The 26,155-nt window shown below is 41.1% G+C and overlaps 1 protein-coding gene across 1 annotated transcript in view; it reads right to left on the bottom strand.

Annotated features, from left to right (window-relative positions):
• Positions 1-26,155, bottom strand: part of hdac4 (histone deacetylase 4) — a 458,769-nt gene that overhangs the window by 96,535 nt on the left and 336,079 nt on the right. The window contains exons 10-12 of the mRNA XM_078551420.1: positions 23,572-23,688; positions 21,023-21,215; positions 15,663-15,901 (exon numbers count right to left, since the gene is read on the bottom strand). Coding sequence (XP_078407546.1) covers positions 15,663-15,901; positions 21,023-21,215; positions 23,572-23,688 — 549 coding nt within the window. The remainder of the gene's footprint in view (positions 1-15,662; positions 15,902-21,022; positions 21,216-23,571; positions 23,689-26,155) is intronic.

Below are 26,155 nucleotides of genomic sequence, written 5' to 3'. Positions count from 1 at the left end.
CTGTGTCCTAACTCACATCAAATCCATTCACCCATCACCATCTGTGCTCACTGACTTGCTGGTTCCAGGTTAAGCAACACCTAAATTTAAAATACTCAAACTTGCTTTCAAATCCCTTCATGGCCTCGCCCCCTCCCTACCTACGGAATCTCCTCTGGCCCCACAACCCTCAAAGACATCTGTGCTCCTCTAATTCTGGCCTTGAGCACCCCAATTTTAATCGCTCCACTGTTGGTGGCCATGCCTTCAGCTGCCTGGGCCCAAAGCTCTGGAATTCTCTCCCTAAAGCTCTCCACCTCTTTACCTCGCTTTCCTCCTTTGAGACATTCCTTAAAACCTATCTCTTTGACAAAGCTTTTGGTCATCTGCCCTAATGTCTCCTTATGTGGCTTGATGCTATACTTTGTTTTGCAATGCCTCTGCAAAATAACCTTGGGGCATTTTATTATGTGAAAGGCGCTATATTAATACAAGTTTTTATTGCAGTTGTTGAGCATCTAGTAGAGATATAGCATCATCACTGGCAAGTTTCCATTATAACTGTGGGTTACGAGTGAGTATTTTTAAATTGATTTACTTGGACAATAGTATAGTAGAAGCAAAATATTCAAATTTACAAATGATACCAAAATACCACACAACCAGACTCAAAGGATTGAGATACTTGGGCCAGGTGCAGTGTAAGTATAAAACAATTTGGATGAGTAGAAGGTGGGTCTTAGCATTCCTACCTCTGGGCCAGGAGCTCCCATGGAAAGTGTGTGTAGAACGTGGCCAAACAATTTGATTATCAGCCTGTAAATCTTTCCAATATGCCTGATGTCAGGCGGTAAAAGTGGGAGAGTTTCCGGGTCAGCCATACTGCAGAAGGCAATGGCAAACCACTGTTGTACTTTGCCAAGTATAATAATGGGCCAATCTAGTGGAGGCCCACGGTCACCAAAACCTGTTTAGGGTATGGTATCTGGAGGAGGAGTAGGAGGTACCAAAAATGGAGTATGCATTACATGGAAGTCGTATGGAACGCTAATAAAAAAAGATTTAGGAGCAACTATGGTTAAATCTGTAAAACCATCTTCCCCAGGCTGGCCTATAGTATATAAAAGCAAATAAGCTACTGATTTGCACCAGTGTTCCTTTTAACATCGAGAAATACCTCAATTGTTTCACAGAGGAAGAAAAGAAGCAAGGAAAGAGCGCTGGTTTTTAGTTGGAGAGATGATCAAAAGGTTGCTTATCGAGGCAGAGTTTTAAGACACTTTTAAAGGAGTCACATGTACAGGTTCCACATGTACACTGATGATGCACAATTCCACCTCACCACTAAGATAAAAGCAAAATACTGCGGATGCTGGAAATCTGAAACAAAAACAAAAATTGCTGGAAAAACTCAGCAGGCCTGACAGCATCTGTGAAGAGGAAGACAGAGTTAACGTTTCGAGTCCGTATGAAGTCATCTTGAAATGTTAACTCTGTCCTTATCTCCACAGATGCTCTCCATCTTCACATTGAGATGCTGTCAGACCTGCTGAGTTTTTCCAGCAATTTTTGTTTTTGTTCCGCCACACCACTATCGTGCTTGACCACTTCACTGTCTCTGATTTGTCAAGTGGCTTGTTTGAAAACATTACATCCTTGCTCAAAACAGGTTGTAAAGGTCTGCCCTGCAATTATAAAGCAGTCAGTTTAACTTTGGTGGTGGGGAAACTTATAGAAACAATTATTCAGGATAGAATTAATAGAAATGGGAAAAAACATGGATTGATTCGGAAGAGTTGGCATGGATTTGTTAAAGGAAAATAGTGTCTTACTAACTTGCTGGAGTTTTTTTGAAGAGGACAAGGCTGTTGATATGGTGTATATGGACTTCCAAAAGGCGTTCAATACAGTGCCACACAACAGACTTGTGAGGAAAGTTATAGGTCATGGAATAAAAAGGACAGTACCAACGTGGGTACAAAATTAGCTGAGGATAGGAAACAGGGTAATGGTTAGTGGGTATTTTTTGGGCTGGAAGGAGATTTGTAGTGGAGTTCCCCAGGGGTCGGTATTGGGACCCTTGCTTTTCCTGATATATATAAATGATCTAGATCTTGGTGGTGCAGGAGACAATTTCAAAGTTTGCGGACGAGAAGTTGGGACTGTTTTTCTTGGAGGAGAATGCTAAGAGGAGACTTGATTGAAGTTTTCAAAACCATGAGGGGTCTGGACAGAATAGATAGGGAGAAACTGTTCCCGCTCGTAAACAGAAGAGGGCACAGTTTTAAAATGTTTTGCAAAAGAAGCAAATGCAAGGTGAGAAAGAACTATTTCACACAGCGAGTAGCTGGGGTTTGGAATGCACGGCCTGGAAGTGTGGTGGAGGCAGGTTCAACTGAGGCATTCAAGAGGGCACTGGATAATTACTTAAATAGAAATAATGTGCAGGGTTATGGGGGAAAGGCAGGGAATTGGCACTAAGTTAAAACGTTCAGAAGGCTGGTGCAGACATGATGGGCCAAATGGCCTCCTTCTACACTAACAATTCTGTGAAATCAATATTGAGCGAGCAGAATTTCTATCAAATAAACACTAAGAAGACTAAAGTCATTGCCTTCAGTCCCTAGATACTGACTCCATCCCTCTCCCTGGCCACTGTCTGAAGCTAAACCAGACTGTTCAGAAGTCTGGCATCATATTTAATCTGGAGTTGAGTTTCAGACCACATAGCCACTCCATCACCAAGACTGGCTACTTCCACCTCCATTGTTTCACCCCAGCTCATCTGCTGCTAAAAACCTCATTTGTACCATTGTTACTCTTGACGATTATCCAATGTTCTGTCGGCCAGCCTCCCACCTCATAACCTCTCTTGTGCTCATCCAAACCTCTGCTGCCTGCGTGCTTGTAACAAGTCTTGTTCATCCATCCTACATTGGATCTGTCAACTAGCTCATTTGAAAATTCTCATCCTTGTGTTCTGCGATGTCTCCATGGTCTTGCCTCTCCCTATCTTTGTAGCCTCCTCTGACTCTATAACCCTCATATTTCTGTGCTCCTCCAATTACGGCCCCTTGTACATCTCCAATTTTCATTGCTCCGCTCCTGGCAACTGTGCCTTCACTTGGAATTCTCTCTCTAAGCCTTGTCGCCTCTTAGCTAAGCTTTGCTTTAAGACACACACCGAGCCTAACTCTTTGACCAAGCTTTTGATCATCAAAAGTAGTTGTAATATCTCCTTAGGAGACTTGGTGTCAAGCTTTGTCTGATGCTGCTCTTGTCAAGTGTCTTAGGGCACTTTATTATTCCAAAGATGCTATATAAATGCAAGTTGTTGCTGAGGAGAGGGAAGTAGGTTGGATGGAAGGTTCGGACCAAGACTGAGATGGCTGAAGGCTTTGCCACTAATAGTGATACAGGAGCCAAGAGTTACTGGATTGCAGGACACAGAAGGGAACATCAGGGTGAGTATTCTGCAGCTTCTGAACAGCTCAACCACTCCCTTATCTCCACCTTTGATACCGCTGTCCTCAGGAAAAATCTTACTCTCTCCCATTCAGGTCATTTCTCCTGTACAGGCCCAGTGTTTGATCCTTGAAGTCTATGGGACACAGTTTTAGCCTATTTGGTGCACAACCTGCTAAACCATCCATTGGCAAATTTGACAGACGCATCAAGCATAATCGGGCATTGCTCTCCTCTGCCAAAACTACTCATTATTCTAGAATGAGCCTTGAGAGTAAAGATTATCCCTTTATTTTTCTTCCACTGTCATATGTCTCCTTACACCCTTCTCCCCTACATTCATCACTAACAGCAAGCGCGAAGAGCTCATGGTCTTCTTCGTCAGTGGGGTCCTGAACACCCATTCAGCTGCTTCTGCCTGACCCCACCCTTTCCTTACCCACCGAGTCAAACTTCTCTCAACGTTGCTCCCTGCTGTAAATCTGATCCCATATATTTTCCTAGTTTCTCTATTTAGGAGGTGGTGGTGTTGTGGCATTGTCGCTGGACTAATAATCCAGAGGCCCAGGGTAATGCTCAGTTCCGAATCCCACCATGGCAGATGATGAAATTTGAATTCAATAAAAATCTGGAAATAAAAGTCTAATGATGAAACCATTGTCGATTGTCGTAAAAACCCATCTGGTTCACTTATTTCCTTTCAGGAAGGAAATCTGCCGTCCTTACCTGGTCTAGCCTACACAGCAACTGCCCTCTGAAATGGCCTAGCAAGCCACTCAGTTGTATCAATCTGCTAAAAAGTCGAAAAGGAATGGAACCGGACGGACCATCTGGCATCGGGACAGAACACCACTTGGAGGAAGCACTGAGGGTGGCAAAGGTGCACAAGATACTCTGGGTGGGGGACCAAGAGTGGCTTGGTAGCACCACTACTGACTGAGCTGGCTGAGTCCTAAAGGTCTGTGACAGGTGGTGAGGGAACCAACAAAGAGGGAAAAGCATACTTGACCTCATCTTCATCAACATGCCTGCCGCAGATGCATCTGTCCATGACAGTATCACTAGGAGTGACCACCGCACAGTCCTGGGAATGAAGTCCCATCTTCACATTGAGGATACCCTCCACTGTGCTCTGTGGCATTACCACCGTGCAGACCTAACAAGTCAAGACTGGGCAACCACTAGGTGCTGTGGACCATTAGCAGCAGCAATGTTGTACTTAACCACAATCTATAACCTCGTGGACTGGCATATCCCCTACTCCACCATTACCACCAAGCCAGGAGATCAATTCTGGTTCAATGACGAGTGCAGGAGGGCATGCCAGAAGCAGTCCCAGGCATACCTAAAAATAAGGTGTCAATCTGATGAAGCTACAACACAGGACTACTTCCATGTCAAACAACATAAGCAGCATGTGATAGACAGAGCCAAGCGATTCCACAGCCAACGGATCAGATCTATGCTCTGTAGCCCTGCCACATCCAGTCGTGAATGGTGGTGGACAATAAAACAACTCACTGGAGGAGGCAGCTCCACAAATATCCCCATCCTCAAGGATGGGGGAGCCCAGCACATCAGTGCAAAAGATAAGGCTGAAGCATTTGCAACAATCTTCAAACAGAAGTGCTGAGTGGATGATCCATTTTGGCCTCCTCCAGAGGTCCTCAGCATCACAGATGCCAGTCTTCAGCCAATTTGATTCGTGATATCAAGGAACAGTTGAAGGCACTGGATACTGCAAAGACTATGGGCCCTGACAATATTGTACTGAAGACTTGTGCTCCAGAACTTGCTGCGCCCCTAGCCAAGCTGTTCAAGCACAGCTACAACACTGACATCTACTCAGCAATGTGGAAAATTGCCCAGGTATGTCCTGTACACATAAAGGACAAATCCAGCCTGACCAATTACTACCCCATCAGTCTACTCTCCATCATCAGTAAAGTGATGGAAGGGGTCATCAACAGGGCTATCAAGTAACCTGCTACTGACATTCTGTTTGGGTTCTGCCAGGGCCACTCAGCTCCTGACCTCATTGCAGCCTTGGTTCAAACATGGAGAAAAGAACTGAACTGCAGAGATGAGGTCAGAGTGACACCAAGGTAGCATTTGACCAAGTGTGGCATCAAGGAGCCCTAGCAAGACTAGAATTAATGGGAATCAGGGGCAAAATTCTCTGCTGATTGGAGTCATACCTAGCACAAAGGAAGATGGTTGTGGTTGTTGGAGGTTAATCATCTCAGCTTCAGGACATCACTGCAGGAGTTCCTCAGGGTAGTGTCCTAGGCCCACCATCCTTAGCTGCTTCATCAATGACCTTCCTTCCATCATACGGTCAGAAGTGGGGATGTCTGCTGCTCATTGCACAATGTTCAGCACTATTCGCGACTCCTCAGATACTGAAGCAGTCCATGTCCAAATGCAGCAAGACCTGGACAATATCCAGGCTTAAGCTGACAAGTGGCAAGTAACATTTGCGCCACGCAAGTGTCAGGAAATGACCATCTCCAACAAGAGAGAATCTAACCATCGCCCCATGACATTCAATGGTATTATCATCGCTGAATCCCCTATCATCAACATCCTGGGGGTTACCATTGACCAAAAGCTGAACTGGACTAGCCATATAAATACTACAAGAGCAGGTCAGAGGCTAGGAATCCTGCAGCGAGTAACTCATCTCCTGACTCCCCAAAGCCTGTCCACCATCTACAAGGCACGAGTCAAGAGTGTGATGGAAAACTCTCCACTTGCCTGGATGAGTGCAGTTCCAACAATACTCAAGAAGCTTGACACCATTGGTACCCCATTCACAAACACTCACTCCCTTCACCACCGATGCACAGTAGCAGCAGTTGTACCATCTACAAGATGATCTACTGCAGGAACTCACCAAGGCTCCTTAGACAACATTTTCCAAACCCATGACCACTACCATCTAGAAGGACAAGGGCAGCAGGCACATGGGAACACCACCACCTGGAAGTTCCCCTCCAAGCCACTCACCATCCAGACTTGGAAATATATCGCCGTTCCTTCACTGTCACTGGGTCAAAATCCTGGAACTCCCTCCCTAACAGCACTGTGTGTGTACCTACACCACATGGGCTGCAGCGGTTCAAGAAAGCAACTTACCATCGCCTTCTTAAGGGAAATTAGGGATGGGTAACAAATGCTGGCCTAGCCAGCGATACCAATATCCATGAATGAAAAAAAAATCTTCCCCTCACATTCTCTGAGCTCGTTCTGTTCTGAGCTCATTCTGTCCACCTCCTGTACTCCCAATTATGGACACTTCTACATCCCTGATTTCCCTTACCACATTGGTGGCAATGCCTTCACTCTTCTTGGACTTCAATTACAAAACTTTCTCCCAAAACCTCTCTGTCGCTCCTCCTTTACAACTTTCCTTAAAACCTACTCCTTTAACCAAGCTTTTAGTCACCCTTCCTTATATCTCCAGCTTTAGCTGGCTGTTAATTTCTGTCAGATTTCACATCCGTGAGTTGTGTTGGGATGTTTTTCCATGTTAATAGAATTACATAATTGCAATCTGTAGGTGAACATTTCAAACTCACTGTGCTAAGGGACAGGGATTCAGCATCAGTCGGCAAGTGCAGGAGTGATGGACAAGAGGGCTGAGGTCAGAAGGCCAACAAGGAGAGTTTTGGGAAAATTGAGGGCATTGGTGGTGGCAGAGATATAATTTCAGTGGAATGAAGTAGGAGCGACAATAGCTAAAGTTGCAAATTCATCTTAGAAATACGTTGTCTGCTGATTTATAAGGTATACCACATCTGCAGCACTGAAGTAGACTGTATTAATGAGTTCAAGATACAATTTGATGCATATCTAGTCAGACACAAGATTGAGGGATATGGTTTATTTAACCAACCTCCCAGACTCAACAAGGTGACTCCAGGAATTAAAAGTCCTATTTTTTTTCTAGATGTTGGCAAGTCGCAGAAGTAATGGGACTTCTATAATTATAACGCCCACAAAACAAAATTTGAAATATTTAGCTGCAATTTGTTATAGTAAAACCAAAATTATCCTGAAACATGCATGTTCTAAGATCAACATATTCTAAGATCAGAGCAACAAGCAGTTTAACTTGTAAATAAAACCACTGTAACACACTCATGGTTGATCAGATTTATCTCACGTATTGAATGTACCAGTTATTTCACTGTTACACACATATTCTCTTTTAGTTGTATCCTTTCCAAATGATGTTGTGTTCACTGAACAGAAATTTTCTAAACTCACTGATCTCACTGGAACATGCAGTTAGGAATCAAAATAAGGATTCATTCAGTAATAGAGGTACTCCTGTAGCTCCGAAGAGAAACAGGCCTAACACTGAATTGCCACAGCAATGCAAATTAAGATTTTAGAATGCTAAAACAACTATGCAAATATAGGATAAAAATGACTAGCGGTGAGTCAATTCAACAATTCCAGGGATGTTAAGTGCAAGAGGGAAGCTCAGACTACTAAAATAACCAAAATCCTGAATCATTGACAAACTAACTGCCACTGGTTTTTTTTTAAACCTCAAGTACAGCACACAATTTGACAGTAGTAGAAGGGTTATTTCACCCTTGTGCTCCCTGTTTCCCACCCTCTCCACCCCAAATATGGAAGGAAACTAAATTACAAGGTATCCAATTACTATCCATCTTTTTAAGGACTGTAAACACCATGCTAGTTAAGGCACACATTAAATTTCAAACTTCAAAATGATAAAATCTGAAATTAATAATCTAATTTTAAGGTACATCAGGCTATATCTTCCTACTGACAAAATCAACAGTGTAATACAATTCTTTAAGCCCAACAATACCAATTATAAACAGTGTCACAGCAGATGCATGCAAGGGCTACAAAGTTGCCTTGACAACTATGGTAACAGGCCACTTGAATACTCTGATTTGATGTGGTCAACAGTAGGCATACGCAGAATATAGTGGCAAATCTCCAAAAGTACAGCATTGACGTCAGAAGGTTGTGCAATTGCCTCATCTTGGCTCTAATCTATAAACAATGAACAAGCACTGAACATCCATGCAATGGAACTAATGTCATGCTTGCAAAACATGGTCCTGAAATTAAATACAAATAATGATATCTGGAGGAAGAAATTCAAAGCAAGCCAATAACAGTTTTCTTATATAAAGTTGCTTTCCTATCCTTCCTCCCCCAACTCCAGTTAAGACCACATACACCAAATGTATTCAGTAAACTTCTGAAAACTGTCTCTAGTATTGACAGTTTTGGTTTAACATTAAAAATGTTCAGATAAATAATATCCAAAAACAACAAGTTCTTAAAAGGTAAATGAGAAAATCATATATTTAAATACACAGAGCCAACCGGTCGCAAAGAGTGGTACAGACACAAAGAGCCAAATAGCCTTCTTCTGTGCATACTTTTATGATTTTAATTTTTATTAAATTATAAATATCGGGCTGGTGATGTAGTCTGCACATATACTATTGCAATGCATTAAAAATATGAATCCCTAAACAAAACATATCTACTATCCAAAATGCCTTTAGCCAGCTTGGCATTTTTTAATAGGATTGTGTGAAATGATTTATGCATATGGTCTAGATTTTCTTCCATTTACAAAAGTCCCTACAGCAAATTATGATTCCACCACACAGGGTTAAAGGATAGGTTAACAGTATTTTACCAAAAGTGTGTCAACATGGGTACTGAGCATCGCAGTTGGCACACTTCTATCTTTGGCCCATAGTTTTGGATCCAGCTGTGAGTAAATGCAATGAAAAAGTCTCCTTTCTGTGCTAGCTGTAAGAATGATACAAGAAATCGAAGCAGAGTCAATCCACACTGACAGAGTAAGGGGGACTTTATTCTGCCTTTAAGTCTTGCTATACCTGACCAGAGAGCAATCCATCTAACAGCAAATAATCTGGAAAAGCAAGTGCATATATTTGCAATGCCACTCTTTTCCAGAAAGACTATTTTCCTCAAGGATTAATCCAAATTCAAAATCCAAGCCTTTGTAATACTGAATTTCAAACCTACTTACAGAGGTATAGATCATCGTTAGAATTTTTAAAAATCTTCTTATAAATCCCGAGCAACTATATCCAATTGCAGATAAAACCCAAGATTTTCCCAAATGAATGATCTTAATACAACTATAAAATCAGATTTACCATCAGACTACTCAGCTACTTTGCCAGCCCAATGCTTTAAGTCAATGAAAGAAATCTTCAAATGAAAGACAAAAATGCATTTCTGAAAAAGGTACAATTAATCTAAGCACAACTCAGAAGCAGGGGAAGCAATTAGTGTTATTATCTGTTCACTCAAGCTGTCATTTCAGTTAGAATTTAAAATAGTCTTCACCATGTTAGAGCACTCAATTATTTACAAATAGTTTAGGATGGTGTAGAGGCAGTAAATGCACTGGGGATGGATTTACTGACAGTCCTTCCCAAATCACACCTTTGCGTCTGCAGGTTGCACTATATTTCTACATAACACAAAACCCAAAAGAATTTTGTTTTCTTAGTAAGTGGTAGAGAAAATATAAATGTAGCTTATTTCATTGAATAGCTCAGCACTAAAGTAACGGTTATGCACAATATATGTCAACCATGAACACAGAAACAAGCATACATTTACTTTTCTATCCCTACAAAGCATCCCTGTTTAACACTCTCCTTCCTCATGCAGCATGGGGCACCTGTGGTGTCATCGGTTCTGTACTTGAAGCCTTTCCACATACAAGTGAACAGCAAGGCTAGGATTCGTTAGAATATCCCACACAGTTTCTTACAAAAAGCTGGATAACGAGTACTAGGTTATTAAAATGAATGCCCATGATATCATGACAATATCCCCTCCCATGCATTGTCTATGTAATATTTAACATTTCCTTTCATTTTACTCCTTAAATCTTTTCCTGTTTTCAAATTTACTACATCCCTGTAAAAAGGCCAAAAACCCATCTAAAACAGAATAGGAATTGAATTCATAATTAACTACAGGTTCATGATACAGCTACAATTTCAAATATAAAACTATGCTTTGCTATTTACTCATAAACCATTGAAGTCTATCCCAATTTAATAGCCATTTATTGAGCTCTTTTGAGCCAATTTTGAATTTTCAGAAAGCACTCCATAAGGTGAGGCTTGTTAAAACATTCAGGTGTATAGTACTGGCATGAATAGCTGTTGGTTCTGTAAAAAGTTTAGGATTAACGGGTATTCCTCAGGTTGTCAAGGCTTGGAAGTGGCATATTCCAGGTAAGTTTGGGTCTAGATTTGCTCTACTGATGATTTGGTGTATAACGTTGAAGTTTGCTAATGATTAACAAAATAAGGTTTTACTTGTAAACCATGAGGAAAAAATGCAAAAGGCAAGTTTAGTAGAGGAGAATATCAAGAGCTACAGGTTATTTAATGTGGAGAATTGAGAGTTAATACATTTTTGGAAGAAAAAGGAATCTAGATTCTATGGGAAGATGTTGCAGGGTGTAGATGAATAGAGACACAAGTGGTGAAACTGCTCTACTCCAGAATCACAAAATAGATGGATTGTAAATTGATAGCCCATTTTACACTGCAGCCAATTTTCTTTCCCAGCTACTGCCCTTATACCAATTTCACCACCATAAATCTTGAAAATAGAAGTCCAGGCTAATAAGGAATTATGTAATTATGGCACTTTTAATGCTTTGTAGTAAATGCAAATGTTTCTACGCCACTTCAAATAGGTGAAATTATTAGACTTCAAGTGAATATAACCGTTAGTTTTTTCTTTGTTTACCTGCTATTACCGTCAGTACTATGGACCAAAACATTTGTATCAAGTCACCAAAGTGACCTCAGCATTCAATGCAGTTAATCCATATGATACAGGATGCAGTCCATACCAACAACAGGACCTTGCTGGGTGATGTACATGCAAAGCGAAACATAGGACTACAGCAGTGCTTTGTAAACTATTTTACAATGTTTTAACTCACTACTATCTACTCAAGGGCAATTAAAAATGAACAAGTGCTGAACTTGCCAGCAATGCCCATATCCCATGATCAAAGAAATAAAACTCTTGAAAATTAACATGACCCTCGATGCCAACAAAAACAAAACGGTAATAAAACAGCATAGTAACATTCAGTATATGAAGTTCACGTATTATAGGTCAACATATAAATATGAAAATGTGTTTTTAAAGTACTTTGTAAAAATGTTATTTTATATTCTCATGTAGGTTTTGGCTATTCCCTAGTGGCAGAAGACTCAGTGAAGTCCCTTTTCCCTCCACACACACATTGTAAAATGCCCCTCTCCCCCAACACAAACTCTCTCACATGCCTCTCTTCCCAGCCCCCTCTCCCCCGAACTCACTCACTCAGCAGGGGCCTTCCTAACTGCCTTACAGCAACACTGGGCGGCTGTGGGGCCCCCACAAGTTCCTTCATGTGCAGGCCACCGTGACTGAAAACTGGCACAGATTCACTATAATTAGCCAAGACTGGGGCTTTGCTGCACCCTCCTGGGTAGTTAGTTGTGCTGTGTCAAAACATGTCAATTAATATGTCTGTTTCATCCTATTTTGCACGGACTCTCGTTCAGATTTGATTCAAAGGAGAGCTCATATTATACACAAAAAACGTACCAGTACAAATTAGCAGCGGGGGGAAGTTGTTAAATTAATTTTAAAATGCTAATTAATCTAAACACGGTTGTTCTAAGTCTAGTTAGTTAATGAATAACATTTTTCACAATAACTGCATGTTTGATTCTCAATATACTGACGTTGCATTGTTTAAGAAAGATTCTTATGTCTTGAGTTTTTTCTTTTTTTTGCAATGGGCAAGTATTTTGCAACATCTTGCATTTTAAAGATAATTATAGTATAGCATCTCACCAAATAAAGAAAAAAAAGTTTGGGTCATGTGAGTTTTTTTAATGCAGCGAAGAATTCTGTAATTTATTTTGTGCTGGAGATTGGAAGTCATCAACCTCTACATTTTCACTTCCAGTGCAAAAGTTTTAACATCCCACTCTCTTAACTTGCCAAATCAATAAATAACGTGCAGTGTAGAATCTACTTCACTAATTTTGGGAATTTTCAGTTTTGACATCTTCATTTACATTCTCTGTGGTTGCCATTTCCAAGTCTTGCAGAGAGAAAAAAAGACTTCTGCATCAGATTCAGGCTCCACAGCTCCCTCCTACCCCACTGGGCCTTCCGAACCCTGTCTTTGCTGCTCTACCCCTTCCCCACCGCCCCCACCCGGGTAGGAAAATTATGCTACTCGTATCATAACCTGCAGCAGGTTCTGCACACCCATCACCCCTACACTCAAGAGGCCTACAGTGAGCCCCAGTCCCCCAATAGCTCGAATTGAAAATTCTCATCCTTGCATTTCAAACCCTTTGTGGAAACACCCTATCCTACTCTGGTAACATCCTCCAGCTCTACAATTCTCTAAGAACTCTGCATTCCTCCAGTGTGGCTTCTTGTGCACCCCACTCCTTTTGTTCCACTAAGGGTGCCATGAATTCCCTCCCTAACACTCTCCACATCTTTGTCCTTCTTTAAGACCCTCCTTAAAACAGACCTCTTTGACCAAGCTTTCAGTTACTCCTCCGAATATCAGGATCTTTGGCTCATCATCAACTATTGTCCACTTACACTTCCATGAAATTCCTTGAATCCTTGGAACATTTTTCCATGTTAAAGATGCTATATAAATGTGGTCTTGAGTCCATTAAATAGGGATGAATTTTACAGCCCTCCCCTCCAGCATATTTAAAGGTGGGGGGCACGTAAAATAAAATGGATGGCTAGACCACCGCCTTCCCACCCAAATCTAGCAGTCCTTATATTATGGTGGGCAGGTAAGAAATCAGCCAGCCTGCCCACCCTTAGATCACTTGAGGCCCTTGAGTTGCCAACTGAAGGCCACTTAAGGGCCTCTTTCTGCCTCTGCCATAATACCACCGGTGGGGGAAGGCGGAAGAGAAATGGTCAGCTTGCCACTTTCTTAACTTGGGGTAAAAGGTGGGAAGGAAGGTGGAGGGGGGAAATAACTTCTTTGGTGGGGGTCCTGTATGCCCATCAGATGCACCTCCCCAAAATGGTACATCCTCTCTGGTCTCTAAAGCCCAACCCACAGCCCCCTCCCTCACTTCTCTAGGGTCCTGAACCATCCCAAAAAAATCTCAGACTTACCTTTCAGTTTGTTATCCATGGATGATTTTCTCAAGACTGCTTGTAGTCCCAGGAGTGCCCACCACTGCATTCTGGCACTGCTGAGACTACTCAGCTGCTGGCTAATCAGCTTGAGGGCAGAGCTTCCTGTCCATGAGGGGCAGAAGTCCCACTCTCACATTGTTAAGGCCGTCCCAGAGTACTGGTGACCAACACACTCCCCTGCTTCCCACTCCTCTGTAAAATTCACCTCACAGAATTCATTTTAAATTAGAATATGCAAGTTGTTGTTTGGTTAGAAAGTTAACTTCCTTTAGTCTTTCATAGTTCTTTAACTAGCAATCAGGCTACCGTAGTTTTTGAATAAGTCCTATTTTTCAATCTGTATGTCTGTTCACAAGTGGGAGTTTCAATATAGTGACCACTGAAAAAAATGAAACATGCCCCAACGAGCGAGAGAATTAACCCAAGGAAAAGTCAAGAAGAAGAAAGGACCTTTAACCGATCATTTTCATCTTCTGGTGCTCCAATGCACAATACCTTGTATACAAATGCATTTTGAACTTCCACCTTTGACTATTCCCTTTCTAGTTTTATCTAAATGTTTGTCACCTTATCAAAAATGTTTTTGGTCTTAATTGCAAGGGGATTGGACTACAGGAATAAAGAAGTCTTGTTAGTGTTGTACAGGGTTTTGATGAGACCACATCTGGAATAGTGTGTGCAGTTTCAGTCTCCACTTTTAAGAAAGGATATACTCGCACTGGAGGTGGTATAGTGAAGGGTCGCTAGATTGGTCCCTGGGAAGAGGGGGTTGTTCTATTATGAGAGGTTGAGCAAATTGGTTGCATATTTTCTGAAGCTTAGAAGAATGAGAGGCGATTTCATTGGTTCACACAGGATGCTGAAGGGACTTGAGAGGGTAGGTGCTGAGAGATTGTTTCTGCTGGTAGGGGAATCAAAAACAGGGCGGGGGGAGGGCACAGTCTCAGGATAAGGGGTCAATCATTTAGGACTGAGAGGAGGTGAAATTATTTCGCTCATAGGATTGTGAATCTTTAGAATTCTCTGCCCCAGAGGGGTGTGGATGCTCCATCAATGAATAAATTTAAGGCTGGAATAGGCAGATTTTTGGTCCCTCAGAAAATCGGGGGATGGAGGATATGGCAGGGAAGTGAAGTTGAAGCCCAAGATCAGACGTGACCGTAATGAATGGCGAAGCAGGCTCGATGGGCCATATGGTCTACTCCTGCTTCTATTTCTTGTGTTTTCTTAGACCAGAATGGCCTAGTTCCCTTAAAGTATCCATTGATTAATAATTTGAAAATGAAGTACTCATAGGCAACTACAGAATAGCTTTGCAAGTTCCTTGTGACACTACCATTGATAAACTATACGGTCTGACCCATTCCAGACTTCGTCCTACTCTACAAAATATTTACTAATCACCCATCATCATCAGAAAAAAAGTATGAATTCCTGCCATATGATGCCCAAAAAATTGTCACCCTATTTAGTAGCTTTACCATTTCATCTAGATTAGTATACTTCTACTATACGTAGTATGCAAATGGCATAATGGCAAGAAATACGGAAAACAAATTTAATGAATATTCATGCATAACAAGTAGCTGTGGTGAGATAATGGCTATGACTCAATCTCAAGGCTCTGATTTAAATTGCAAGCTAAACATCTATTATCCTGCAGCATGTTGGTTGATTGCTGTGTCAATCAGATTCACACGTCAGAAAATGATTTTAAAAATGCAATATGGGTTATAGCCTTATTTATTCTAAAAGTCACACACTAGCATTAAATAACAAGTTAACTCTAATAAGATATAATCTTTCACATGACCTTCACAAATAGAAACCTTACTTGTAAGTTACCATGCTGACATGAAGAAAATACATTTCATCTCTTTGAACCAGATGTGGTATAATGTATGCTGATCAGCACATTGAGCCCTTAGGTTTATTTGGCATATAATTGCTACCTCAGTACTGACCTTGTTAATGTGAATCTGTTGTTGCTGGAACTGCTGTTTATGTTTCTCCAGGAACTGCTGATGTTGCTGCTGTATGACCAGCTGTTGCAAGGCCTGTGCGTTCTGTGGAAGCGGCGCTGACTGTGTTCTTCCTAATGGACGGTGCTGTCTAAGCTTATGTATGGAAGGTGAAACTCTGTCTGGGCCAACAAGCGACTGTGGGTGAATGGGCAACGCTCCCAATCCTGAAAGATACCAGTCTAAGATATAATGCAGAAAACAGCAGAAGAAAAAAGGAGAGGAAGAAAAATGGCTGTTGAGTAATTATGGCAACAAGAGGCTATTGTAGCCAGCCATTTTCTACTTCAAATACTCTGTTTTAAGTATTTTAATTTCAGGAGAAAAATCTAAAACAACAAAAACTTCAACATTAAAGAGTTCTACAAATCTAAATTAATCTGCAAAACAACATTCCAACTGATTGTAGTGTAACAGTTTTAGCAGAACTAACTCTCTACGGAAAGAAAAATTACTTTTATGCACTATAAAGATTGGCAAAATTCAAGTCGTCACTTTTAAACTTATTGCCAGAACTGAACCATATAACAGAGGACAATATAGAGTATCAAATTGTCACAGCATTTTCAATATGTATATGCTATTTAAAGACACTAGATGATTACATCGCTGATACTCCAGCATGCAACCTCTCTTGACTACTTCGGTTGAATTCCACGTCATAACCAGAGAGATTTTTCTCATCAGTTTGGCATCTGCAACTCAAAACCGGCATTAACAGTCCACTAGAAAATAAACTGATTTTCCTTCCTTTCCTCCACTAATTTTCTCTCTCTGTCTGAAAGTATTGACTCAATGTTGATATATGATTCCAAATGTGCCAATTCCATTAATTGATCCAAGTAACCACTACTATGAGCCTCTTCAGTGAATGTTGACAGGTTTTCAATACCGGCATGGGGGCTTCACACCCTAGCTTGATCCTGTCCTCTCTTGATTTTCAGCTGGAATCACTAGATAGCATCAAGAGTGTAAAACTAATTGAATCTGTCCTCCCTAACTCAGGGATGCTGCAACTAATTCTATTGCTTCTATTGCCTTAGGCAACGTATTATGGCAGTGACCCATTTCAGTTTAAAAATGGGTCATTTATGTCACACACGCATTAGGATTCCTACAGTTCCACACGCCATAAGATTGGCCTTATCGCAACCTTGTAAATCGGGCCTAAGCCTTTTGCTCACCATGAAAGCTTGTTGCTAAAAAAAGGGCGCATCAAAGCTATCCTGCAGGATCATGGCTACCCTAATCAGATCATTGCTCGCTGTATATCGTGCAAACTCATAAATGGACCCAAGACCACCACTTTTGGTCCTGAAAAGTGCCCAGTCTACCTCAGTTTACCCTAAGGCGTATCAAAGATTTGAGCATCAGGTGAAGTCAGCCATTTCTTGGGTGTTACAATGCAATAGCAACACGAGTGGTATTCTCCGCTAACAGAATGCTGCCGTCAAGCATGTTCTGCCTGTCACACAAATGAATAATATAGTATATGAATTTCAGTCTCTTTGTGATGCCAGGTATGTAGGCTGTACGTGCCAACAACTGGCAGATCGTATCAAACAGCATGTCCCTTCAGCTGTTTGCAACAGGCAAAGTACTGACCGTACCTAACCTGCCCGTGCTTGTAAAACTCAAAAACATAGTGTCCAACATTCGATGTGATTCCACGATTGGACAACACTTGCTAAACAATCCTAATTACGCTAAGAATTATACTGGAAACCAATTTAAGATTATCAGTCTGGCTTGCAGAGTGGCTCATTTACATATGTTGGAAGCTACATGTATTCACACACAGGGCCCTGTCCTTTGCAGTTAGAAGGGCCATATCCACACACTGTGCCTTTTTCAACTAAACAAAAACTTGGGAGACAGCAATTCCCTGGTTCGCTCCCCATGGGAATTCCTTGACCAGAGTCAACCTGCCTGGTTTGAATCTGAACAAAAACTTGGCAGTTAACTGTTCCCTGGTGCATTCTCTATGACAATGCCTGTACCAGAGTCCACTCGCCAACCAATCAGCATTCTCTTCTCATGCAGCAGAAACTGTTGTTCCCCTTGCTTTCCGTCTTGCACGCTTCATAAACTTATACTCGTCCAAAACTCTGCTGCCCATGCCTGAACTTGCTCCAAATCTAATTCACACATGATGAGTGCAAGATGAAAAGTTTCAACAGCATGTCTCTTTAATCAGCAATACTCAAGAATTATAAAAAAAATTCCTGTCAATTAAGATTTCCTCATCAGCAACTGAAGTGAGATAGTGCATTAAACATAGTAAAATGTTTCAAAGTACCTGACAAAAGCAATATCAATAAAAACATTTTTGATGTTGCACCACAGAAGGATAAATCAGAAAAGTTGAACAAAAGCTTGAAGGAGAGTTTTAAAAGAGGAAGGAGGTAAAAAGGCAGCGAGGTTTAGGGAGGGAATTCCAGAGTTTAGGGTCAATGTAGCTGGAAGCATAGCTGCCAATGGTGGAGCAGGTAAAATCAGGGAAGGCAAGAGGCCAAAATTCGAGGAGCGCTGAGATCTCAAAGGCTTGTAGAGCTGGAGAAGCCTACAGAGATAGGAGGGGCGAGACCATAAGGGATTTGAAAACTGGTGCTGTTTGTTGGGGAAGGTTAGCATGCACAGAGGTGATGTGTGAAGTAGATCTGGAGCAACTTCAAATACCAGCAGCAGAGTTTTGGATGAGTATAAGCTTATGAAGTGTGCAAGACGGTCAGGAGTGCACTGAACAGTCAAGTCTAGAGGTAACAAAGATAGGTGACAGTTCCAACAACAAATCAGCTGATGCAGAGAAGGAGTTGAGCAATGCTATGGAGATGTAAGTAGGTTGTCTTGGTGTTGGTGCAGGTGTCTAGTCGTAAACTCATCTCGGGGTCAAGTACAACACTGGGGTTGTGAATGGTCTTGCTCAATGTGAAATGGTGAACAAGGGAATGGAGTTTGTGGCAGGGGCCAAAGATAATGACCTCAGCCTTCTGAATGTTTGTTTGGAGGAAATTGCTGCTCATTCAATATTGGATGTCAAGCAAGCATTGTGATAATCAGAGACAGTGGAGTGCTCCAAGGAGGTGGTTGTGACTACAGAGTTGAGTGTTATTGGCACATATTTAGAACCAGATGCTGTCTTTTTTGGATGATATCACTGAGGTGTAGCATGTAGATGAGAAACAGAAAAGGGCCAACGACAGACCCTAGGGGACACCAGGGATAATAGGCTAAGAGGTGGAAGAGAAGTCGTGGCAGATGATTCACTGGTTAGAATTAGATACCTAAGAATGGAACCAAGCTAGTGCAGTTCCATCCAGCTGGACAACAGAAGAGAGGTGAAAGAGAATGATGTGGTCAACTGCTGAAAGCTGCAGGTAGACTGAGAAAGATGAGAGGGGACAGTTTGCCACAGTCAGTCACAAAGAATGTCATTTGTGACTTTAACAAGGGCCATTTCAGTGCTGTGGATAGGTCAGAAACCTGATTGTTGGGATTCAGGTATGGAATTGTGAAAAAGATAGGCATGAATTTGGGGAGCAACGAAATGTTCAAGGACTTTGGAAAAGGAAGAGAGGTTTGAAATGAGGCAGTACTTTTGGCAAATAAATAAGGGTAGATTTGTTGAGGAAGGGGGGCGATGTGGATGATAGATTTAGAGCGACAGTACCCAAGGAAAGAGAATTGTTAGTAATGACATCCAAAATGAGACACAGTAAAGTAAGTTGGTCAAAAGTTTGGTTGGAACAGATCCAGAGGGCAGGAAGTGGATCTCATGGACAAGATAAGGTTGGATAGAGCACTGCATTAGATGGGCTAGAATCTCAAGAAAGATGAGAGTTCTGGGTCAGGGTGGCTGGGAACTTTAGGGGCTGTTTGTCCCAAAGAACTAGGGGAAGGAAGGGAAGGGACAAAGGCAGCTGACCAGATGCTCTTGATCTTTCTGACAAAAAAAAAGTCATGAGCTCCACGAATTCATTGCTGACGGTGAACTTTGAAACTTCCAGACAACCACAACTGAACCTAAAGATCTGGCAAAATGCCACAGATTGGTAATTAACATCCTTGGCTTGGTAACTAATAACAGGAATGAGGAGTCTCAGGACATTTTTGCTCCAGTAGTCAAAGAAAAATATCAAACCACATCTCAAAACTCTTCATAGAAAGAATTAGTTTGAAATGCAATGACCATCATCACATAGGCAAACAGGATACCATTTTAGGGTCAGCAAGATCCCTTCAACAGTCATGAGATAAATAACCAGTTCATTTGCTTTTGATGGAAGAAATCTTGTCCAGGACACACAGATTTCCCATTCAGCATCAGATAATGTAATTGATTCTTTAATTCCAGTTGAACCACTGGAAGACATGTTTTAAACATGTGCATCCCCAAGGAGAAGTATTAATTCTCAACTTCAGGACATCAATCCTTACTACACACCAAAGTAACATTTCCATTTTCCACACCAGCTCTTTGACTAAGTTTGACAATATAGTGTCAAAGTGTGGCCAATTATGGGAAATATTGCACTGTGAAATCCACAGGAACTGGAAACATGGGACACTGACAACTGTCAGAGAGAACAGACATCCCATCAGTCTGGGTTGGGTTCAAACTCAGGCCCCTGAGTGATAGAAGCAGTTTTTTAATCTCCTGTACAGCTCAGTCTCAGAGTGCGGTTATTTTGTTAAACAGGTATTGAAGGGTCTGGGAAAAGGAACAGTGCATCAGAACACGTGCGACTGCAGAAAGGGGCTGTTTTAGTAGGGGACAAAATCCACCTATAGGTCAACAAAATTAGGTCATATACACCAAGGTGCAAATGTTTTTACTAAATAGAAAAACATCTTCACAAATTTTGAAGTTATCTTCTTTTCTCTTGTTACCTCCCTCCAAACACTGCTGCTTGAGCAAACAAGCAGACAGTCAACCCACTTCTTGGGCCTCTGCCACAACAGCTTTTGAGCTAGTTGCTGGTGGCTATGCTAGAATGACTTGGATGACTCAGCTCTGATTTTAAATGAACAGGCTGAGGTTACAACTATAATAGTGAGTATTAGCTTACAAGTGTTTAATATGTACATAGAAAATTCCTTCGACTGCTCTTTCAAGAGATATTAACACCTCTGCTTAAAAAGGTAAAGGAATTTCACATGAGCACACTCTTTTCTTCCTTTTACTTAAAATATATGTACCAGATACTCTCTTCATGCTGTTGAATCCCTAGTTTTCATAATTAGAAAAGATGAATCTCTTATACATACCTGAATCTTCAAAGCACCTTTACGAGGTTACTTACCAGTTACTAGTGGACTCTGGGGTGTAGGTTGGTCCAACAAGACCATATGCTGCAAGAGAGGTGTATGCCCACTACTGCCATCTTTATCCAATGTGGCAATGTAGTGTGGCAGATGAGTACCAGCAATAAATGGAGTGTTCAATGGGAGTCCTTGCATGCCCACTCTCTCACTTTCTGCCTGTCCAGAGGCTCCCTGCACGCAAATAGAAAACACATTGAACAATCACATACATGTTTTGTGTGAATAATCGCACAAAATATTTTAATAATAATGACCACAGTTAAATTCTCCACTATAATGGATATGTAAGAAATTTTATAATATACATCTGACTAAGATGGTGATAAATTAACTGAAACAATGCTTGAATAGAAATTCAGGGGAACCTCAGTAGAACAAAGAGTTTGGCACTCATCTTTGAAGTATCAGTGAATATTGTGCATCTCTTTCAAAGTTCACAAATGGGGAAATCCTAACATGTACAAATCAATTGATTATTTTTGGGTATAAAAATAATGAAATGTATTTCAAATAAATTGTTACAAGTAAGAAATGTAGTATTATGCTAAATTATACATTTGAATATAAAATCCATCATACCATTTCTACCAAAGTATGTAATTTTAAAAATCTTCATGAAATTATAAAACTTTAAAAATTCAATAGGAGTCTATGTCACAGATGCCATTTCTGTTGTATCCAATTAGAGGCAGAACCAATTTGCTGAATATTCCCATCCTGAACTGTGGTGTGATTGCAAGAGACAGGGCTGAAGTGTTTGCAAGTGTCATCAGCCAAAAGTACTGACAGGATGATTGCACTTCACCACTTCCTCGTCATTGGAGATGCCAGTGTCTGGGTTTACTCCACCCGACATTCAGAAATGGCTGAGTGCAATGAATGCAGAAAAGGGCCCTGACAATATACAGGCTTCAAGACTGACAACCTGTGCACCAGCGTTAGTTGTCCCCTTAGCCATGTTGTTCCAGTAAAGCTAGGACAATGGTAACTACTGAACAGTGTAGTTATGCCCCTCCTACAAAAAATAGGATAAATCTAGGCCAGCAATTACCATCCTACCAGCCTCCTTCCAATCACCAATAATGATGAAAGGAGTCACCGAGTGCGCCATCAAGCAACTTCTACTCATCAATACCCTGCTTACCGACCCTCAGGTCAGGTTCCACCAGAACAACTTGGTGGCTGATCTCATCATAGCCAAGATCCAGACATGAGCACAAGCTGAATGCCAGTGAGGTGAGGTGCAGCTCAAGAAGCTCAATGCCATCAAAAGCAGAGGAGTTTGACTGGCGCTCAATACCCACCACCACCAGCACAGAGTGGTTGCAGTATACACATGATGCAATTTAGCAATTCATCAAGGCTACCTCGATTGCACCACCCTCTTCTGCAACCTCTACCATGGAAAAGGATGAGAGCCAGTGTTGTGGTAATCACCCTAGGGATCTCTTCCAAACCGCACACCAACCTGCCTTGGATATATATCATCATTTCTTTACCATCACTGGCTCAATATCCTGGAATTCCCTAATTAGTACCAATGTAGGAGCATTATTACTCCAAGCACTGCAGCAGTTCAAGGAGAAGGTTGAATCACCTCATGGCAACAAATGTGGTCTTTCTTGCCAGCATTGTCTACACCCCAAGAATTTTTCTTTTTAACAAAAACTATTTGCTTCCCTTTGGGCGGATTAATATATCAGGAGAATCACTTGTGTAATGTGCAATGGAGCACTGCTTATTATTCACTCTGCAATTAGTGCAAGGATCAAATGTTCAGACAACAGCAATTATACCTTGAACCAGATTCCTTCCTTGAACTTCACAAAGCTCTAGTGAATCTCAGGATCAGGCCTCAGAGTATGACTGTGCCCTGGGTTCTATCCAATGTGGAGTGTATTAAAAATTATGAAAATAAGTAAATCCACCCAACAAGTTTAATGTTTTTCCCAGCATAGTTCTCTCCAATTTCCTGCACAAGAGGCATATCTATCTGCTCTTAGATCACTGATACTGCTGAAATGAATGCCTGCAGAGTTGGGAGAGGGGGCAATAAGGCCTGCTTTTCAATCCTGGCAGGAACTGTCCAACCTTCAACTGGTGCCTCGAACAGCTTACCCAAGATCAAGAACTCACTGTGTGGAGAAACATGGGTGTAAACCTGTGCTTCAAAACTCCAAGGTACATTGCAGAACCAGTACAGAAGAAAATCACCCTAAATTGCCATTTATTCCATCACATCCATTTGTGCAATGGAAGTGGGGGGTGGTGGGGAGGAGCAATGGCAACATCCTCCAGTTTACATGGCTGCAGGTTGGAGGATTGCTTAACACAACTGATGGCATCTGCCCACAAATGCTGAATCTGCTCACAGTTCCCCAGCTGCCAGAAAAATTTCTACCAAAAGAGCTAAAGGAATAAATGAAATGGAAGGCTAGCCACTAATAGATTTCAAATTGTCTACTGGATGTTTCCACTGTAATTTATTAATGGTACATGTGAAATATCAGATGGTTCAAGTACTTACACTAGAGGGACCTGTGGCTGGCAGACCTAAAGTTATGTTGGGCAAAGATGGTGAAGTATACAGAGGCAATTGCGTCACTGAGCCATCTCGAGCAACCAGTTTGTGAGGCAAAGTAGACTGAAAGAGGAAAAGGACAGTATATGAATTTCAACAATAAAATATATTTTTATCAAATTGCTACTTAAGTGGCAAAAACAGCTCATTTTATTGAACTGATTTTTCAATGACATTATAAAACTAACATTTTAGAATCTGGCCTCCAAAAGGTCAACCATATACTTAGATTATCACCACAGTAAACTTTCCCTTTTATTGTAAGCTATTCAAGTGGTTTTATCTACAAGAATGCAGAGTGCCTTTGGTATTGCTGATTGGTATATGCTAAACCATGTGGTATATTAGTCACATGATTACGACAGGCCAGGTTTCAAAAAGCAAAAGGTGAAAACTGCTTGATATTATCCCACCAACTACAGTTTCTTAACTTTCTAAACTAGCACTAGAAATATAGAAAGAGATGAGTGCTGTGAAAGGGCTTTTACAAGCTCATTTCGTAAAAATATCGTTGAAAGGTGGGACCACTTACAAAGGGGACATTGTGTACCTAAAAAGATGCTTTAATAAGTACCTTGCTTCAGTATTTATAAACAAAGATGGAAGTATAACAGGAGAATTACCTAAGAATAATATGAAAAGGACACTACTGGAGATAAATATTCAACAATAAATTATTTTGATAAAGTTAATAGGTCTAATAACAGACAAGTACCAAGTCCCAGAAGGCATGCACACCAAACTGATGGGGAGGTTGGGGAGCAGTCAGTAGGATTATTAAGTATAATTTTTCAAAAAGCATCTTTAGAAACCAGAATTACATCAAAATACTGGAGGGTGCAAATGTTACACCCCTGGCCAAGAAAAGAGAAAGGGTAAGCCAGGAAATTACTGATCATTCAGTTTCATCCAGGGTTGTGGATAAAAGGTCCATAATAATATGGAATTAAATTAACACTTAGAAAGCAAGGAGCTAATTGGGATCTGTAACCCACATGTCATGTTTGACTGATTTAATTGTTTGAGAAAATCACATTGTTTAGATAAAGAGATACTCAGAATCACAGAATTGTTACAGGACAGGAGGCTGCTACTTGGCCCACCGTGTCTGGGCCAGCTCTCTGAATGAGCAATGAATGCTGCATCTATGAAGCAGATGCTGTGAATATGGATTTTTAGAAGGCATTTGCTAAAATTTCACACAATTATAAAAATAATGGCATATCGTAGAAAACGGTATAGAGCTGTATGAGTAGAGACAGCAAGAGAACATGGGCAAATAATATGGATAGGTGGGGTGCAAGTAGTGATGTGCCCTAGCATTCTGCTCTGGGATCTCAATCTGTATTAATGTAAATGATCCAGGCATAAGAAGGATTCTAATTAAGGATTACGGATACTAAAAAGGGAAGTCCAAAACACCGGGGAACAGTGCAACAGGAAATTGGTTAGCAGATTGGGCAGATAGATAGAAGATGCAGTTCAATGCAAGGAAACGTTTAGTAGTATATTTAAGCATAACCTAAAAGGCAAGATTCTGAACTGAATGGAGGAGCAAGGATTTAGAGATACAGATAGGCAGATCTTTAAAAGTGGCAGTGCAAGTAGAAAAGATCATGAAAAGACAAATGTGATTCTGGGTTTATGCACAGGGGGCATTGAAATCAAATGCTAGGAATTTGTAGTTCAGTTTGTACAAGGCATTGTTACATCATAGTTGGAGTATTAACATGCTGTTCTGGTGAAATGAAAATTCACTTCAATGATACCAGGAATGAGAAGTTACAGTTTTGAAGAAAGGTTAAAAAAATTAGGACTCCACTCCCCCACCACCACAGGAACAGAGATGGTAAACAGGGATTGAATACAAGTTTTCAAGATTGTTACAGTTTTTAGAGGTTAAATATTGAAAGACTATTTTAACCGATTGCTAAATCAAAAACAAGAAGGCATAAACTCAAGATTACTAGAGGATAAAGAAGGTAGTTAGAAGATTTTGTCCCCCACAAGCGAGGGTTATTAGAATATGGAATGTTATACCACAAGTGGATATTGAGGCAGGGATTACAGCAGCTTTTACCAAGGAAAATGAATGTGTATTTTAAAACAAGAACATTAAGTGATACTGTGACCGGCAGAGCAATAAGCTTAGAGTAAATTGCTGCAGTTGAAATGTGAGCACTGGCACAAGGCCAATGAATTGAATCACCCCTTTATTGATGTCATCTCTGACATTATAAAGCAATTCAATTATCGCGAATGAGCACCTCCCACTATTCTAGCCACCCATCCCACCTGGTCTCTTCACTTGCTCCATTCTTCTGCACCTCTCTTCTAGACATGCATGGTGCTGTTTCCCACCCCATTCATCAGAGCCAATCTACTCGTCATCAATTCCATATCCCTGTCTCATCTCCTGTCCACTTCATCAGGCCCAAACCCATGTGTTCAGTGGCCAGAGGGTTCTCTGCATTTGCCGATGCCTGAATAACTTGCTGTTCAGAGCAATGTGGGATATTTTAAGTATTTG

Source organism: Cetorhinus maximus, chromosome 11, assembly GCF_964194155.1.
Source record: "Cetorhinus maximus chromosome 11, sCetMax3.hap1.1, whole genome shotgun sequence".
In the NCBI taxonomy this organism is placed as follows: Eukaryota; Metazoa; Chordata; class Chondrichthyes; order Lamniformes; family Cetorhinidae; genus Cetorhinus; species Cetorhinus maximus.
The sequence above is the reverse complement of the archived record's forward strand: the minus strand, read 5'-3'. Positions and strand labels throughout refer to the sequence as shown.